Here is a 17,472-nt window from a genome sequence, read left to right as displayed (position 1 = left end):
AGCCAGTCCCACAGAGCCTCCTGCCTCTACCTCCCCATTGCTAGGATTTAAGTGCATACCACACAAGCAGCTCTCTAAACATGGGTCCTGGATTTCAAATGTCTCATGCTTATTGTGGCAAGGACTTTATCCTCTCAACCATCTCCTCAGCCCCAGAAATCCACTCTCTAATTTAGCAGTTCTCCACTTGTGGGTCTAGAACCCCCAAAAGTATCAGAAAGCACAGATACTTTACATTACAATCCCCAACAGTAGCAATGCAGCTATGAAGTAGTAACGAAATGATTTTATGATGAGGGTCATCATCACATGAGGAATTGTATTAAGCAGTGAAGCATTAGGAAGGTTGAGAACCACTGGACCGATTCATAGGTGACTTCTATAAAGGGATTAAGCTTCCTTCTTGTAAGTTGTAAGAACATGCAGTAATGTAAAACATATATTCACTTAGCTTGAAAAGTTCTGGGTTTGGGGGTCCAAGAGGATATTAAGGCAGATTGTCCTTTGGGGTAAGATTTACTAGAAGAGTTGATAATACCATAGACAGACACATGGTAACATGGTGGAGGCTCTGAGAGTTCAAGCCCACTCAACAAAGACAGAATCTGGAGGTTTAATGCCACATGATTGACAGGAAGCCCATTGCATGCACTTGCAGTCAGGCTTTCTCTGAACCAGTGATGAGGGCAGAAAGGAACCAAGATGAGTAGATTTTTTCCATTCTGGAAATCAAATCGCTGTAGCTTCAGGGATCGTCAGAGTTCAACCACAATGGAGGGACCCTGGTTAACGCAGTCCTCTGCATATTTTGGGCCTTGATCCAAACCGACCTAAGTCAATAGGATTGCTTGGCTGCTAGGATCTTTCCTTATGTTGCCGTGGCTTCTGACAGATGGTAACCACCATGGTTCAGACATGGACTGCCTGCATCCCCCACTGTAACACGTGTTGAAATTTAATCCCCACTGTGCGGCACTGGGAGGGTGAAGATTTAGTCTAAGTGCGGTGTTTAGAGCTGGGGCCTTTGGGAGGTATTTAGGATGAGATAAGGTCACTAGGAGGAACATTTATACTTAGGTACTGGTGTCTTTAAAAAGAGACAGAGACAGGATGCATACCCGCGCTTTCTCCCTTCCTTACGCCCCATCTCTTCTCGGCACCACCTTGGGGTCTTACTAGTGAGGGCATCAGGTGCAGCCTTAAGATCTTAGACCAGGATTATGAGCCCAAATAAATCTTTCTTTATAGGTACCTGCCTTAGCTACTCTTTTCTTTGTAAGAACCCATCCTTGGCCTTTCGTTCCCATACTCACTCTTATATAGTAACAGCACATGACATGAAACAGTAAGAGCTTGCTGTTCAAGCAGTGTTGAACGTTACAATGAAAGTAGACCCCAGGTCAAATTCACCCACAGGCAGAGACACAAAAACCGCAGACAGCCTGCCTCTACAGATTTAATAACACCTCTTCTTGGTTCTTTAAGGAACTCCAACATAGAGCATTAGAGACAACTACTGTCCTGGGTTCAGGTTCTTCCCACGAACACACGTAAAGGGCATTTCCTGAAAGCCTTGCAATTCAGTTGGGGCTATGTGACTGTGGTATGCTCTGACACGCAGAACCCCTCCCACAATCCTTCATGTTCTCCTCGCTCCTTTGTAGCTGTGTCTTGAAGACAGTAGCATTACAAGATGGAGATACTAAACAAAGGATGGTAAGATCTTGAGGTCACCACACACAAGAGAGTCATCCAGAGGAAACGGCCAACCAGAAACACACACAGAAGACTGCGAATAAATGGAAAATAAATATTGTGTGAAGTCAGCAAACTGGAGTTCTTCACCCAGCAGCTGATGTTAATTGGCCTTATTAACACAAGGGCGTGTTTGTACGTGCACATGTGACTATTCGTTTTGTTTATTTATTCCTTTGCTTTGTTTTTTTTTCTAGACAGTGTTTTTCTGTGTAACCCTGGATATCCTCAAACTTACTCTATAGACCAGGCTGGCTCAGACTCACAGAGATCCATCTGTCTCTGCCTTCCAAGTCATTGCTGCCGCCTCTGCTACCACCACCAGGAGACGCATCACCATTCTAGTGACAGTATGAACAAACTTGGAGCAGACAAATGAGTTTGCTGTCACACGAAGAAAGCACTGAACTGAGCTTGCTGGATTCTTATTCTGTCTGTGCAAAACTAGAGAGACGTGTTCAAATTTATTAGCCAATTGTATATTCACCAGCGAATATATAATGGAACCCTGATTAACAAACCCTTTAGTGTGGGTTTGGGTTTGTTGTTGTGTCCGTTTGTATTTGGTTTTTGAGATGGCCTCACTATGCAGCAGCCCCAGCAGCCTGGAATTTACAAGGTTCCTGCTTTCACCTCCCAAGTCCTATGACATAGACATGTACCACCACACACAGTTTCCTGTGTGAATTTACCTCACGTGATATGTTTCTGCAGCTGTCTTTGAAAGTGGAGTTCACGCTAAAATTGCTCAAATGATAACTAACCAGCCCAGGGGCATGGACGCCTGCCTAGAGCAGAGGTAATGCTCCACATTTAACCACTCTATAGCACTGTCACCAAGAGGTGAAAATAGATGTGAACTCTTTTGCTGGAGCGCTGCCTTCCTACCTGTGTTACTGCAAGCATTATCTAAACTTCCCTAGGGTAGAGAGTCAAACAATTCATACTGCCACTGTTTATATGGAAGCATTTAAAAGATAAATCACAGACATGTAACAGGCTCCTAATTCACAACCATCAGCCATCTTATTTATTTCTCCGCTCACTCCAAGAATTGCGAGCAAAGGATCATGGGACCTATTTCTAAGTGTAAGATTAGATCAATAAAATTAGCCATCTGTCCAAGGAAGGCTTTAAATGCAGGTTATATTTAAGTATTATGTTCCCAACTGCCCAGATGTTAGGGAAAAGTGCCTGCTGATAGGACTCCTTTTGCACAATATAAACTGTTAAAAGGCTAATATAAAGTTATTGCACCAAGAAAAATAAATAGCATTAACGTTGTATTAAAACTGAATCAGGATTTGGGGGTGCCTTGTCAGCAAAAACCAGTGTTAAAATTTAAATTGCTCAGTATTTGCAGAGTCAGATAAGAAACACATCTCAAGTGTCATTAGGGGAGTTGAGAAGGGAGAGACTTAGAAAGGAAAGCAGATGAGAACAGAGCCATGGGATGGGCAGCCTCGCCACGCCTGGCTGGTGAAGGTGCCGGTAGCTACTGCGATTACTCCTAGCTGAAGCAGGCAGATTTCCTTCATCCAAATTGATTCAGAAGAGGAGGGGTTTGGATATTTTTCAGATTCTGGAATATTTGCATATATGTAATGATGCTTGCCAGAGATGAGATCCAATTCGAAACACAAAGCACATTTTTTATGTTTCACAAATGCTTTCTACATATAGCCTAAAGGTAATTTATGAAATGTTCTAAATAATATTGTGCATGAAACTAAATTTTCCATATCAAGTCACCTGTGGGGTTTCTCACTTGCAGTACCATATCAGTGCTCAAAAAGTTTTGGATTTGGGGTTTCCGATTTTGGATTACGGGTGCTTGGTCTGGAATATCTCGTTCTTACCCAGTACTTCAGCTCTTTCAAAGCACAGGTCTATTTTACTTCCTCTGACTTCTTATAGCCCAAGAAATAAAGAATTGTTACAGGAAGTCCCTGGGCTGGGCCTGTCTCTCTGTGTCACTACTATGCAGTGCCTAAGACCTGAGATGCCTCTTAGTATCTGACCACATTTAGACTTGGGCTGACTCCCTCTCACAGATGAAGCACGAGAATATTCTTTCAGGAACAGCTTCCATTCCCTTAATCCTGTCAAATGCACCCCAAATAATTACCAGGCAAAATTCAAGCATCGCTCCAAGGGTTATACTGTTTTACACAGGAAATCCATTCAAACGAAACACATGTACTTGGCAGCCTCATTTTCCAAGCATAAGATCAAGGTGTGTGGCTGAACATATATTATTTTATTTATAAAACATCTGAAATGTTTGTAAATCACTACAAATTAAATCAAATACAATGATAAATTAACATGTACAGGAAAGGATAAAAAAGAAATAAAAACATAAATGCTTATATTTGTTAGGATGCCTATAAACACATTTGCACATATACTCTTTCAGGGTTTTCCTTCTAATCCAGATTAACAGTTTCTTCAATTTGCCCTTAAGCACCAGACAGTCCTATCCAATACCTTGGAACATGTGCTACCTCATTTGTTCTCTGAGGAAACCTATAAGGTAGGTACTTTCTCTAACATTGTATTTATTCATTAATTAATTTCAGAGAATTTCTCTAGTAAGAGAAAGGTTGCAAAGCTTACATAATTCTCCAGGTGTCACTAAATAACAAATAAGAAAGCTCGAGCTTGGTCGGAAGTTTACTGAATATTGAAGTGTGTGCGTGTCTCCTCAGCCAGGAGCCACCCTTGCAAGCTAAAGGAACGACTTTGTGGACATGAGGGGAGAATGGGAGGTAGGGGTTGGCTCTGTGGTGCATGGGGTGCCTGTTAGTCTTTCTGCAGGGTTTCCCTTCTCCTCGAAGCCGTCCCTCACTGGGCAGCAGGAAAAGAAGGCGTGAATGCTTTGGCTCCGGACAGGTGTCATTCAGGCACCTTAAGTCCACAAGTCATCCAGGAGCCTGAAAGCTGGAGGATTATCTCTTCAGAGTTAACCTGGGCTGCATGTCAAGCGTGTCTCTAAAAGGTGATAATAACTATAGCCACCAAAGAAGAAAGATGATCACAAGTCCCCAAGCCAACCTCCAGAAATCCCACTGAGTCTATACACAGTTGCTTAATTAACTTATACCTGCCCAGATCCTGCGGCTAGCTGGCATAGTTTGGCGTGGAAGAGACAAACACATACTGTGGGTGTAGCAGGGTAGGCAGAGGAGCTCAAATCCTCCATGTGTTGACTGTGAGTCAACTGTTGTCAGCTCTCCTGGAGTTCATGTTTCAAAGGCTGAGGCCTAGGATATACTCTAAAAATTCCTAATGCCTAGCTGAAGACCTCTGCACCTGCCTGCCCAGAGCCGGAGACCTGCGCCAGCCAGCTTGAAACTATGCCCTCTGCTGGCTGTGCATGTAATTTTTCCACCCGAGACGCACCTCTTCAATCATCAGTTCTTAACAGGGGCAGTATCTCCTGGTGTATCTCAGGACATAGAACCCAGACTTTGGATCTTTCTCCACAAGGGAGGTACACTCTAGTGAACTCAAAAATAGCTTTGAGGAGCATTTTGTACAATCTTCACCTAAGATTCTGCTATCTATATTTCCTCAATTGCCTTTTATCTCCCCTGTCAGAATGTAGAGGTGATTCCCAGTACATGCAGCCTGACACGCAGAGATCATTAAGGAGCTTGTCTTAGCCAGCTCAAGCACTCTGCTGCCATCAAGATGTCATGATGCCAGGTGTGGTGGTACACACCTAGAGTCACAGAAGTTGGGGGATAGAGGAAGCCCAAGTTACCTGAGACTTAGTCTCACTTAACTAACCAAACAAACAAGCAAACAAAACCATGGTATCATTTAGTTGGAAAATCCTACAAACCTATTTAACCTCAGCAAGTGAAGTATCCACAGGACAAACCATGTGGAAGCTGAGGCCCACCATAACCTCAGACATATGGGACTCAACTTTCATAAATCCAGCTTGGAATCAGTGGATACTCTCAGGCCATATTAACCTACTAGGGCAGGGGAACAGAAAACAAACTACAGACTACCATTGCCCAAAGAATTTTAAGGTTATTAAACTCTTAGCTCTGGCAATATATATATATATATGTATATACCCCCAAATATATATCTACATAGATAGATATCTCACAACTACTGCTGACCTTGATTTCTTTCCTTTGCTTTGATGGCAGACAGTCATGGAGGAAGAAAGAAAGACAAGAGCAAACACACGGATGTGTTTCTTTGTAGTTACTAGACACGATAGAGAAGTCCATGGAAAGGGGTGCGAACAAATGCAGTGAAGAATCAGTGGGTTCTTCTGCTATGATTCTTCAAGTTCATGGGGCATCACCAGCTAGGAACCACTAGACATAATATGTGCATGAAGCACACACACACACACACACACACACACACACACACACACACACGATATATCCTTGTATATTGCATATTGCAGTATAGCCATCCTGACTCTTGGTGCCAGGCCATAGGCATGCCACAGCAGAGACATCCCTAAGAACCACACTGTCAGATCCTGCTGAGAGATAGAAGACCTACCCTTTATCTGCTGCAAGAGGATGTGAGTAGGCTTGAGTGGTACCAGCTGCTGTGGGCAGAGGCCCTGCAATCCACTAAGCCAAGGATTCACCCTGCCCCCCTGCCAAGTACAACAGTACTTGTTTAATAAAGCCAACGTATCTACAAATGAGAAAAGAAATTTTCACTTAAATAGCACACTTCATGGTCTGGCACAGTGGCATACACTTTAAGCCCAGTACTCAGGAGGCAGAGGCACACAGATCTACATGAGTTCCAAGCCAGCTTGGTCTATATAGTGAGTTCCAGGACAGCCAGGATTATGTAGAGAGACCCTATGTAACACACACACACACACGTTCTAGATAAGGAAGAACATTTTTTAAAATCATGGGTTAAGTTGTCCTAAAAAGAGTAATCATTAAAAAGAGATAAACTGGATTGGTCCAAGTTCAAATTTTCTTCTTTTGGGAAAGATACTTTTAAGGAAACAAAGGGAAGGGGCTGGAGACCTAGCTCAGCTGGCAGTGGTCCCCTTGCAAGCATGAAGACCTAATTTAGTCTCTGGAAACCAGGGAAAACTTCTGGGCATGGTGACATGTACTTGTAATCTCAATATGGGGAGAAAGAACTGGGGGACCCTTGAGGTTTATTTACCAGCAAGTCGAGCCTAATTGGTTTAGCTCCAAACCTATATGAGACCCTTCATCAGGAGAGGTGGATAGGCTTAGAAGGATGACATTTGAAGTTTTCCTCTGACCTCTACAGGAATTCCCACTGTCACACACCTAGGTACACACACATACATGCAAAAGAGGAAAACAAACAAACAAACAAAACAAAAACTGGCAAGGCTGGTGCTTTCAAAGCACATATCTGATAAAGGACTGCACTCAAAATGTACAGAGAGCACTAAAAAATTCAGTAAGAAAACAAATGTCTCTTTTTTTTTTTTTTTTTAAGAAAAAGTCAAAAGATCCAAAGAAACTTCAGAGGCAAATGACACATGAAAAGAAAAAAGTCCAATATCATTAGTCATGAAGGAAACAGAAATTAAAACCATGATGAGCTACATCATTAGACATCTATTAGAAAGCCCAAAACAAAACAAAAACGGGGAAATGACAAAGGAACAACTGTACATTGATGGCTAGCTCTAATTTTCAACTTGTCACAAGCTAGAACGGTCTGGGAAGACAGTATTAGGAAGGGATTATCTGCACTGAGTTGGCTTGTGGGAATCGTCTTGATTATTATGGTGGTTGCTGTGAGCAGGCCCAGCCCACTGTGGGCCTCACCATTCTCTAGTCAGGGGAATCATAAACAGATAAGAGTAGGGAAATCACTGAGCGCAAGCAGGCAAGCAAGTGGGCATGTGTGCATTTGTTTCTCTTTGCTCCTGACTGGATCTGACACAGCTGGCTGCTTCAAACTGCCGCCACTTTCAAGTGATGGAGTACAACACGGAATTGTGAACTACACAAATCCTCTGCTAAGCTTCTTTCTGTTGGGTTTTGGCTTTGTTGGTTTATTTGTTTCCTCACAGCTACCGAAAGGAAACTAGAGTATGTACCAGATGCCGTAGGAAATCCAGGATGACTGGAACTTTCAGCCATTGCTCCTGGCGATACAAGACAGTACAACCACTTTGAAAAACAACTTGCTGTTCTCTTGGAAGGTTCAGCCTACCGGAAGTAGTGGTCTACTAAAAGCATATCACACACAGAGACACGTATGTAGCTGCATGTAGCAGTCCAATTCACCGCAGCCCTGAAGCTGAAAACACCTAAAAAGTCATTCCCTAGCAAACAGTTAATCTTTGGTCATCTGGTATCTATTAAAAGGACTACTACCAACCAACGAAAAAGGAACAAACCACTGATGAGTGCCACTGCACATGGCTTGATCTTCATAGCCCTGTGCTGGGTTCGAGAAAGCAGACACAAAATATGACATTCTGGAAGAATCAAAACTTATAGGAGCAGAAATTAGACCATCAGTTGCCAGTGGCAGTGATGGGTAAATTTTCTACTAAGGAACACAAAATTATATTATTGAGTAAAGAAAATAGTAAAGAAGATATATTTCAAAACAAGCACCTGCAAGGGGAGAACCAGCTTGTAAGCAGGTGATAAGCGAGAATAATGGCCCCTTAGGCAGTATGGATGGCTGAGGCTCAACAGCTGAGGATGTCATTGCTGGATATATCTGTTAGAACTATCCCTGAAGAGGAAGAATTTTCCTAAATGTCCTCATTTCAATAGAGCTGCCTAGAAATGATCTTCACAGTGATGGCCGGAGTCAGAGATCTGCCTGTGGACCGTGGGTGGCCTCCTTCCTGCTTGTCCACAGCTGTGTGGATTTGCCCTCCCTTCTTCCTGAAATCCCTGCTGAGAAGCAGATGCAAAAGGCTACAGGCCACTGGTGTTGGTGGCCTTCACAGTAACGCAGTTCAGCTTTCGACATCTCCTTGGACAAATCACCTTCAGCCCTGTTGCAAAACGAGTTGCTGTCGCTTGCTCCCAGTCTATAACACCAGGAATGAAACCTTTTCAGCACACTGTGTTTATGCGCCATGGAGGCCTGCAGAGGAGGAGTGTTAAGGTGGTGAAGACGTCAGGCTCTCCACCACCTCACTCTGCTACCACCAAGGGACTCCAGTGCCTTTCTTTCCCACCAAAACATTAATCCCCATCAGTCTAACAAAAGGAAGCAAGAGGTTCCCAGTTGTCTGTACACTCTTACGGATGAGGTCAGGGGACAGTAGCTTTTCCTGTACCCACATCAGTAGTGTAGGTACTATGTGGCTTGGAGGTCCAGTCATCTTCCATAGGTGACAGAAGTCTCCCACACAAAACAGCAAGGCAAGGCCCTCTACATAGGTTGCAGGGGCTCTGTGCCTGGGGAACTCAGCCTTGAAAACACCCAAGGCTACATAGTTCTGCAAACAAGACAGCTGAGAACTGGGATTTTGTGCCAAATACCAGAGCCTAAATTCTCATTCCACCAGCTAGCCTCCTTGGGGCCTCTGGTAGGATACTGAGCTCCCCTAAGCCACAGTCTCCCCCCACCCTTGGTAAAACAAAGAAACTAGCAGCGTGCAGCTCACAAGGCTGCAGGCTTGATTAAAGAAATCAGTATGTGTCAAGTTCTCAAAACAGTATAACAAGCACTTAATTAGTGTCAGTTATTATTATTTAATTTGACTTAATTTGAGCAGTACAGTGGCAACTTGTGAGTCTTGGCATATTCAGAGCTTTCTTTCCTAATGCTCAGGGCCAGAAGGGCCTACACCTTGGAGTGAGGAGGCAAGGTGTTCTTTTCTACCTGTGTCTTTCTAAAAGCAGGAAAGGAGCCTTCGGGTTAATTGGAATCCAAGACTTCGAAACTAAACTGGATTTATCAAAAGTCGATTGAGGAGAGTAAAGAGGAATAGATAAACAAAACAGACTGCTTCGGAATGCCTGTGTGGTGGCCACGCCACCTTCAAAGCACTGCACACAAGCCAATTTCTATGGTGGAAAACAAGGTACAAAGTCACTCCCATATGGATCGGAGCGGGATTCGCTGGTGTCTGGGGAAGATTATAAATGAGCTCCTCTGCTGTTCACATCAGAGCCAACAGGGGCACATTCAGTTTTTAATCTGGACCAATTTTACGGATCAAAAACTAGTCTTTCCGTGGGATGTAAATGAGCCCACAAGGAAAATTTCCCCTGAAGTTTATGAAGTAGCTGTCATTTTCACCCAAGCAGCTTTCCGACCTGAAAGCCATTGTCTGGATAAAATTATGAAGTAATTTAAAAAAAAAAAAAAAGCCTTTCCTAGGCTGGAGCTAGCCTAAATATTGCTTCCACCTTGATGAGGCCAAGAACATTTAAAAAGTTTTCAAAATCACCTCCACTCCTGTCAATACTTCAGGTAAAAACCAACGAAGCGAGCATGTAATGCTGGTGACATGAATATCTCAACAAGATACTGAGTGAACCAGACAGAAATGTGTTCTAGGAGAGGAATGAGGAAAACACACACACACACACACACACACAAAATAAACGAACAAATGGGGAGAAACATGTGTTTTAAAGCAGGTTGTTGTGAAACAATTTTATGGCCTGCGTGAATGGATGAAGTCTGTCCTTAAAGAACTCTGCGCATGGCACTTAGCTAAGTGACGTGACGGGATGTATGAAGGTGATATTCAAATGCAGGGGCGAGATGGTTTCCTGTGCAGAAACCTGCAGGGGGCGGTGATCTTAGGGTGGTTTTCTTAGGAAGAAAGTTCAGAGGGTCCTCCTATTGAAATGCTGGACGGTGAACGAGCGAGCACTCAAGGAGACAAGTTGCGGTTGCCTCTCAGATGAACTGGACAGCGCGCAGACACATTTGTTCAAATCTGAGTGTGGTGCGGGGGCGGAGGATAGCCCTAACTGTGAAGTCAGGTAAGGGCACACAGGTGACCCCAGATACAGCCTGACGACTGAGATAGCTCCTAGGATAAAGAGCAACAGTCCTACTACTCCAGATAGAAGCTTGAGCGGTAAGATAGACTTAAGCAGCCAAATGGAAACCTGCCAAGATTATTTTCTTTTCATTCTGATAATTTTTTTTCTAATTTGCTTCTTGCAGAAACATTTGTGAAGGCAGATTCCACTTTCTGTGAGGTTTTGTAGGCTGAATTCAAATAGTTAGACTGTTTTCCATTGTTCAGAAGACGTAATTAATCCCATAAGACAACCCCCACTTGCAAAGTAAGCTAAGAAAAAGCAGATTTTTTTCCCCCTCACAATTCTAAATATGGTCCTGGCCAACAAAGAATACGGATCATTACTCAGAAGCAATGTAAAAAAACTTTATTGTTTAAAATGTTCTACTTTCCCTCATGACACAGGCAAATCAATGTAGATTAAACACACACACACACACACACCACTTTTTACCTAGAGGAAATGTGAGTTTTTGTGGCTTTGCTTTCTCTTCGAGCCTTTGTACCAACTAGCCTACAGTGCATACACATCTTTGAACAGCGGAGAAAAGACAGGAGTTCTAAGAGGATCAGGCTGACCCACTGTGGGCTCCTTTCTGCAAGAGAACCCCAACAACAGAGAAAGTGCGGGTCCCTCCCTACCCGATGCTTGGGACAGGAGAGCCAGGAAGGGGGGGCTCTGGGCAAACCTTCAGACACTCAACAGGAAATGGCTAGGCTCTAGGCAATATGAATCCAATAAGATGTTCAAAGAAACAGGAGGAGCTGTTGAAGTCCTCTGCGCTCTCTCAGCAGAGACAGAGCGATCACTGCCCCCAACTTTTAGCAGTCTGGGGTCCCGTACAGAGCCCACCACCTCTGCCAGCTCTGGAAAACAGGTCGTTTCTTTTAACAAACGATCTGTCTGGAAGCGCCTGTGCTGGGGGAGGGAGAGGCTCACGTCTCGGCTGGGCTCTGAGCGGAGCGGAGAGAGCGGCGTGAAGCTGTCTGCTCGGCAACCCCACCAAAGGCCGGGACCGGGGTGCCCGCCACGGAGCGCTTTACCTGATTTTCGCAGAGCGGTTCGGAGTGACACGGCGCCGGGTGGGAGGCTGCAGGCCAGGAGCAAGAAATGGAGCAAGAAGGTTGGGATTAAATCCATCTCAGAGACGGTGTCTGCAAAGTTTCGCCAAGTCCCGGGCTCTCAGGGAAAGGGCGTCTCCTGGGGGGACGTGGAGGACGCCAGGGAGGCGAGGGTGAGAAGGTGGGGAGCCCGCTCGGGGGTCCGAGGAGGCAGGGCGGCAGTTGGGAGGCTGGCTGCTGGAGTGGAGCGGGCTCGCAGCGGCAGAGCGTTTCGAGGCTGGGGAGTGGACGCTGGAGGCCGAGGGGAGGGACGCACTGGCAGCCCGAGGGAGGGCGGCTCGACCCGCCGGAGATGGAATTACAATCTAGTGGAAGAGCGAGCGAGGGGCAGGGTCTGAATCAACCCACCCCTCGCCCACCTCCGGAGCAGACAGCCCCCAGCGCAGCTCTTCCCCGCGGGTGACCTAGATCGGGGGCCTGGGTGGGACCGAGTTCAACACTCCGCGGGAGTTCGTTCACTCAGACCCTGAGTACCCAGGGTCCTCGGCTGGGTCCTGACCCTGAACTTTTGGGGTGCCTCAGTTCCACTGGCTGACCCTTCTTCCCCGACGCCCCTCTGGGTCCGCCTGCACCCAATTTAAACCACTTTTCCTAACGTCTCAAAGGCTACTCTACTGGGTCTGGGACTCCAGAGGAAGCGCAAGGGAGGGGCCGTAATTTGCAAGCGGGGACGAGGTGGGCGGGGCTGGCCGAGTCTGGGCTGCTAAGAAGATAATTGGGATTTAAGGCCCACAGATGGAGAGCTGAAGTTAGGCCACTCAGATGCAAAGGCTAAATGAAGATTAGGGGCTGGTGTCCAGGGAGCAGGTCCCCTTGTGGTGGCGGAACGCAACTTTAGACCCTCCAGAAAAGAAGAACAAACTCCAGGTAATTCTGGCAACTCCGTCTCCTCTGGGACAGAGAAGGTCCTCCGTAAAGGGGGCGCTGCAGGGCCAGGTTGGGGTTGGGGAATAGAAACAAGGCAGGGTCCAGCATTTAGCTGCCCAGCTGAGGGAGACCCCTCCCCTCCTAAGGGATGAGCGCGGCTGGCTGGCGTGGCCGATACTGCCCCCAAAGGATGCAAGCTCCAAGCTCCTGCGCGAACTGGCTTTCTGACCTGCAAGCCCTCGTGAAAACAGATACAATAAATAAAGGAAGAGGAATGCGCTGCCAGGAAAACAGCCCTCGCCAGATCTGCGGAAAGATCAAAGGCCCTAAGGAAGCACCCCGCAGACGCGGCTGAAGTCTGCGGGTGATCGCCACGCCCCACCTAGCAGAGCAGCTTCCTGGCCCCTTCTTGGTAACCTTCCTTCAGGAGAGCGGAGCGATGACTGACATCCCCGCCCCGTCATTTCTGCTCTCGATCCCGTAATGAACCTAACCCTGTTAGCGAGGTAGGAATATATCTCCTCACACGTTGGCATTTTCAGGTGTGCAATTGTCCCATAAATGAATTCAAAGTTCGCCTCTGAAGTCGGAGCCGAGACACCGGAGTTGCTTTTACACCGAAGGAGTGCAGGACGCTCCAGACTGAACTACGCTTCGGAGATGAAGCCCTGCAGGGAAACCAGGCGAGGTGACTTTGCAAACGTACTTCCTGCCACACTACAGAAACCTTTAGGATCACTGAGGCCGCCGCTAGAGGTCCATCTCTCCTGCCTCCATGCCACAATGGAGTCTGCTTTCAGCTGCCTTGGCGTGGCATGCCACCCCCTTTTGAATCATTCTTTATCAGACAGCTCACATTAACAGTGACTTTTGACGTCGGAGTTCTTGGCGAATCCTCGACCAAGCCAGTGTCCTAATGCACATGCTTCCCTTATTGTTCCGCCCGTTCTCACTTAAAAATGATTCTCCTAAGACCGAGTAGGCTTCTGGGAAGATATAGGGGTGACTCCAGCTGAGACTCCCAGTTGTGGGGGTCATGGAGACTAAAGAGGACACCCTCTAACTAAACAGGACTCCTAGTGGAGGGAGGGGAACACCAACTCAACCACAAAAACTTCGACCCAAAATTTACCCTGCCTACAAGATGCGCAGGGTTTGAGAGACTATCCAACCAATGCCTGGCCCAACCCAAAAAACCACCCCTTGGGAGATAGCAGACCCCTGATACTATTAATGATACTCTTCGATGCTCACAGACAGGAGCCTATCATAGCTGTCCTCTGAGAGGCTACACCCAGCAGCAGATTGAAACAGATACTGAGACTCATAGCCAAACATTGGACAAAGTGTAGGGAGCCTTTGTGAAAAAGTGGGGAGGATAGAAGGACCTGAAGATGACAGGAGCTCCACAAGAAGACCTACAGAGCCAACTAACCAGGGCCCAGAGGGCTTGTGGAGACTGAAGCACCAAGCAAGGACCATGCATAGACTGGACCTACACCCCCTATACAGATGTAGCTGATGGGCAATTCAAGCGTCATGTGGGTTACCTAGTAAGGGGAGCAGAGGCTGTGTCTAACATGGACTCCATTGCCTGCTTTTTGATCACTTCTCCCTGGCAGGGCTGCCTTGCCAGGCAACAGGGGAAGAAGATGAGCTTAGTCCTGATGTGATTTGATGAGCTGGGGTGAGTGGGTAGGGTTCCCCTTTTCTAAGGAATAGGGGAGGGTAAAGGAGAAAGAGGAAGGGAGAGGGCTATGGTCAGGATGTAAAGTGAATGAATTAACTAAAAGTAAAAAATAATAATAAAAACAAAAATGACACTGGTGCATAAATTTGAGTAAATAATAGTCATGAGTGTTAAGACTAACATCTGTATGATATCTTCTAGGTACAGGGCCCTCTTTGAAGTGCTTTTAACCCCCACAGCAACCATACCAAGGTGTGGTTATTAGCATTATCCCCATTCCACAGACAAGGAGGCTGAAGCAGGGAAAGGCTGCTTGCAAATCTAGCTAATGACAAAGGAACACTTGACTTTCACCCTTTTCCTGCCAAAAAGGGAGGGGGAGGTGGAACTAACAATGGCAAAAATTACTTTGAATATTTTCTTAAAAAAAAAAAGTATTCAAATTCTCTGGTGACTGAAACTCAATTAGTGATATCACCGCAGGCAAGTGGCCTTGCCTATTTTGCTCGGTATCACTGGAAGAAGACTCTGACTTCTACCCCAAGGATAGATGTGAAGAAAATAAAGGTAAACTTATCAATTGTGGCATGTTTGGTAATACTCTAAATAAAGATGACAGAAGTACAGAAGGAAAAAAATGCGTTTGGTTTTATTGGCTTAAATGAAATAAAATTTGCAATGTTAAGCAGATTGGACAGTAACAAGGTGTCCTTTTCCTTTCTTTCCTTGAAAGTCACCAGGTGTTTTGGATGGCTTTCTAGAGATAGTCCACAAACATAAAAAAAAAAAAACAAAAACACATGCTTATGCTTACCTTAAGAGGAGCTTCTGCATAGTCAGCAGATCGGCTGCCTCTTCACTAACATCTGAATAATTATATTCTTCTGTGTGATGTGTGATTTATTTGTTCTGTCTTCTACTGTTTTCCATTGTATCATGATAAGCTGCAGTTAATGACCTTGGATATAGCACCATGTGCTTATTATCACAGACTACAGGGTTCATCTATAGATGAGCCCATGATCAATCAAAGGTAAATGTTTTTGTTTTCGTTTTTTGACACGGGGTTTCTCTGTGTAGTTCTGGCTGTCCTGGACTCACTTTGCAGACCAGGCTGGTCTTGAGTGCACAGAGATCCAGCTACCTCTGCCTCGCCAAGTGCTGGGATTAAAGGCGTGAGCAACCACACCCAGATAAATGCTTTCACTTTGATAATTTGGCCCCCCAAAATGTGTTTTGGTAAATAATATATAAGCACAAATATTTTTACAAACTCACACTAACATGTTTTTCTAAACTAGATTTATATATGTGTGACATACCCATGACATGTGTTTTATTAACATAGCATATATAAGAATGCAAAGGATTGGTATTCAGCCTAAAGAATTATATATAGGAAGACAAGCAAATTATAACACCAACCAGATCAAGAAATAGATCCTCATGGCAGCTCAGTCTCAAAGTGGGCATCCTAGTAAGGGGTACAGGGAACTCATCGGCTGGCTCTTTGACACCCCCCGCCAGGGGAGGAGCAGCCTTGCCAGGCCACAGAGGAGGACAATGCAGCCAGTCCTGATGAGCCCTGATAGGCTAGGGTCAGAGGGAAGGGGAGGAGGACCTCCTCTATCAGTGGACTGGGGAAGGGGCATGGGAGGAGATGAGGGAGGAAGGGTGAGATTGGGAGGGAATCAGAGAGAGAGCTACAGAGCTGGAATTCAAAGTGAATAAACTGTAATTAATATAAAATTTTTTAAAGATTAAAAAAAAAAAAGAACTAGATCTTCCCAGTGTCCTTCAAGCCCTGCTCACATTTCTCTATATTCCTGAGAGAGAATTCAGGCCTCCCATTCACAGATAAAACTAGATCCTCAAACAATGGCATCACTTCCTCCATCTCCAATATCCATTGAGAATAGGTCATATTATGTGGCAGCCTCTGTGATAAGAACATAAAAAATGTACCACAGAAAGTACAAATAAAACACAACAAAAGTACAATATAGCAACAGAACCAAAAAATCTGAGCGCAGGGGTCTTTCCTGACACCCAACCAAGGACCATGCATGGAGATAACCTAAGAACCCCTGCACAGATGTAGCCCATGGCAGTTCAGTATCCAAGTGGGTTCCGTTGTAATAGGAACAGGGACTCTCTCTGACATGAACTGATTGGCCTGCTCTTTAATTACCTCCCCCTGAGGGGGAAGCAGCATTACCAGGCCACAGAAGAAGACAATGCAGCCACTCCTGAGGAGACCTAATTGACTAGGATCAGAAAGAAGGAAAAGAAGACCTCCCTTATCAGTGGACTTGGGAGGGGCATGCATGCAGAGGGTGGAGGAAGGGAGGGATTGTTATGGGAGGAGGGAGGGAACCACAGGGGAGGATACAAAGTGAATAAAGTGTAATTAATAAAGAATAAAAAAATAAGAAAAAAGTACAATATAAATGGAATACTCCAGAAGATTTGTTTTTCTTGGGAGAAGCAAACAGTTGCACAGTCAATCATTTCTTGACTACTCTGGCATAACTGAGTGCAAACACCATGGTATGGGATGACACATACCACTATAAAATGCATAGCCGTCTCTATGGACTGAATTGCAGCCCTTCAGAATTAATAACCCAGTGCCCCCAGATTCCCCAGATTCCATGTGACTGTTCATGGATAAGAGGGTTTTATAAGGCAGTTAAGGTTAAGGAGGTCACAGGGTTAGTCTAATCCAATAAGACTGTGGCATTATAAAAAGACATGTATGCAATCTCAAGACTTAGGAGTCAGAATTGTGTTTGAGGCAGCCAAGTCTACACAGTTTTAGGTCAGCTGTAACTACATGATAAAAGAAGAAGAAGAAGAAGAAAAAGAAGAAGAAGAAGAAGAAGAAGAAGAAGAAGAAGAAGAAGAAGAAGAAGAATCCCTTCTCCTTCCTTCTTCCCTCCTCTTCTCTCCTTGCATGTTAGAACATATTGAGAATGAGTTCATGTGCAAAGCAGAGTTCCCCCCAGAACCTAAGCATGCCAGCCCCAAT

The 17,472-nt window shown here is 45.2% G+C and overlaps 1 protein-coding gene across 2 annotated transcripts in view; it reads right to left on the bottom strand.

The window, feature by feature from the left end:
- Positions 1–12,504, bottom strand: part of Egflam (EGF like, fibronectin type III and laminin G domains) — a 186,355-nt gene extending 173,851 nt beyond the window's left edge. For both annotated transcript variants that reach the window (XM_060380501.1, XM_021652076.2), the window contains exon 1: positions 11,807–12,504. In XM_060380501.1, coding sequence (XP_060236484.1) covers positions 11,807–11,903 — 97 coding nt within the window. In that variant the 5' untranslated portion in view covers positions 11,904–12,504. The remainder of the gene's footprint in view (positions 1–11,806) is intronic.
- Between the last annotated feature and the right edge of the window lie 4,968 nt (positions 12,505–17,472).

This window comes from Meriones unguiculatus, chromosome 3 (assembly GCF_030254825.1).
Source record: "Meriones unguiculatus strain TT.TT164.6M chromosome 3, Bangor_MerUng_6.1, whole genome shotgun sequence".
Taxonomy (NCBI): domain Eukaryota; kingdom Metazoa; phylum Chordata; class Mammalia; order Rodentia; family Muridae; genus Meriones; species Meriones unguiculatus.
Note: the sequence above shows the minus strand (reverse complement) of the source record. Positions and strands in the feature narration are given on the sequence as shown.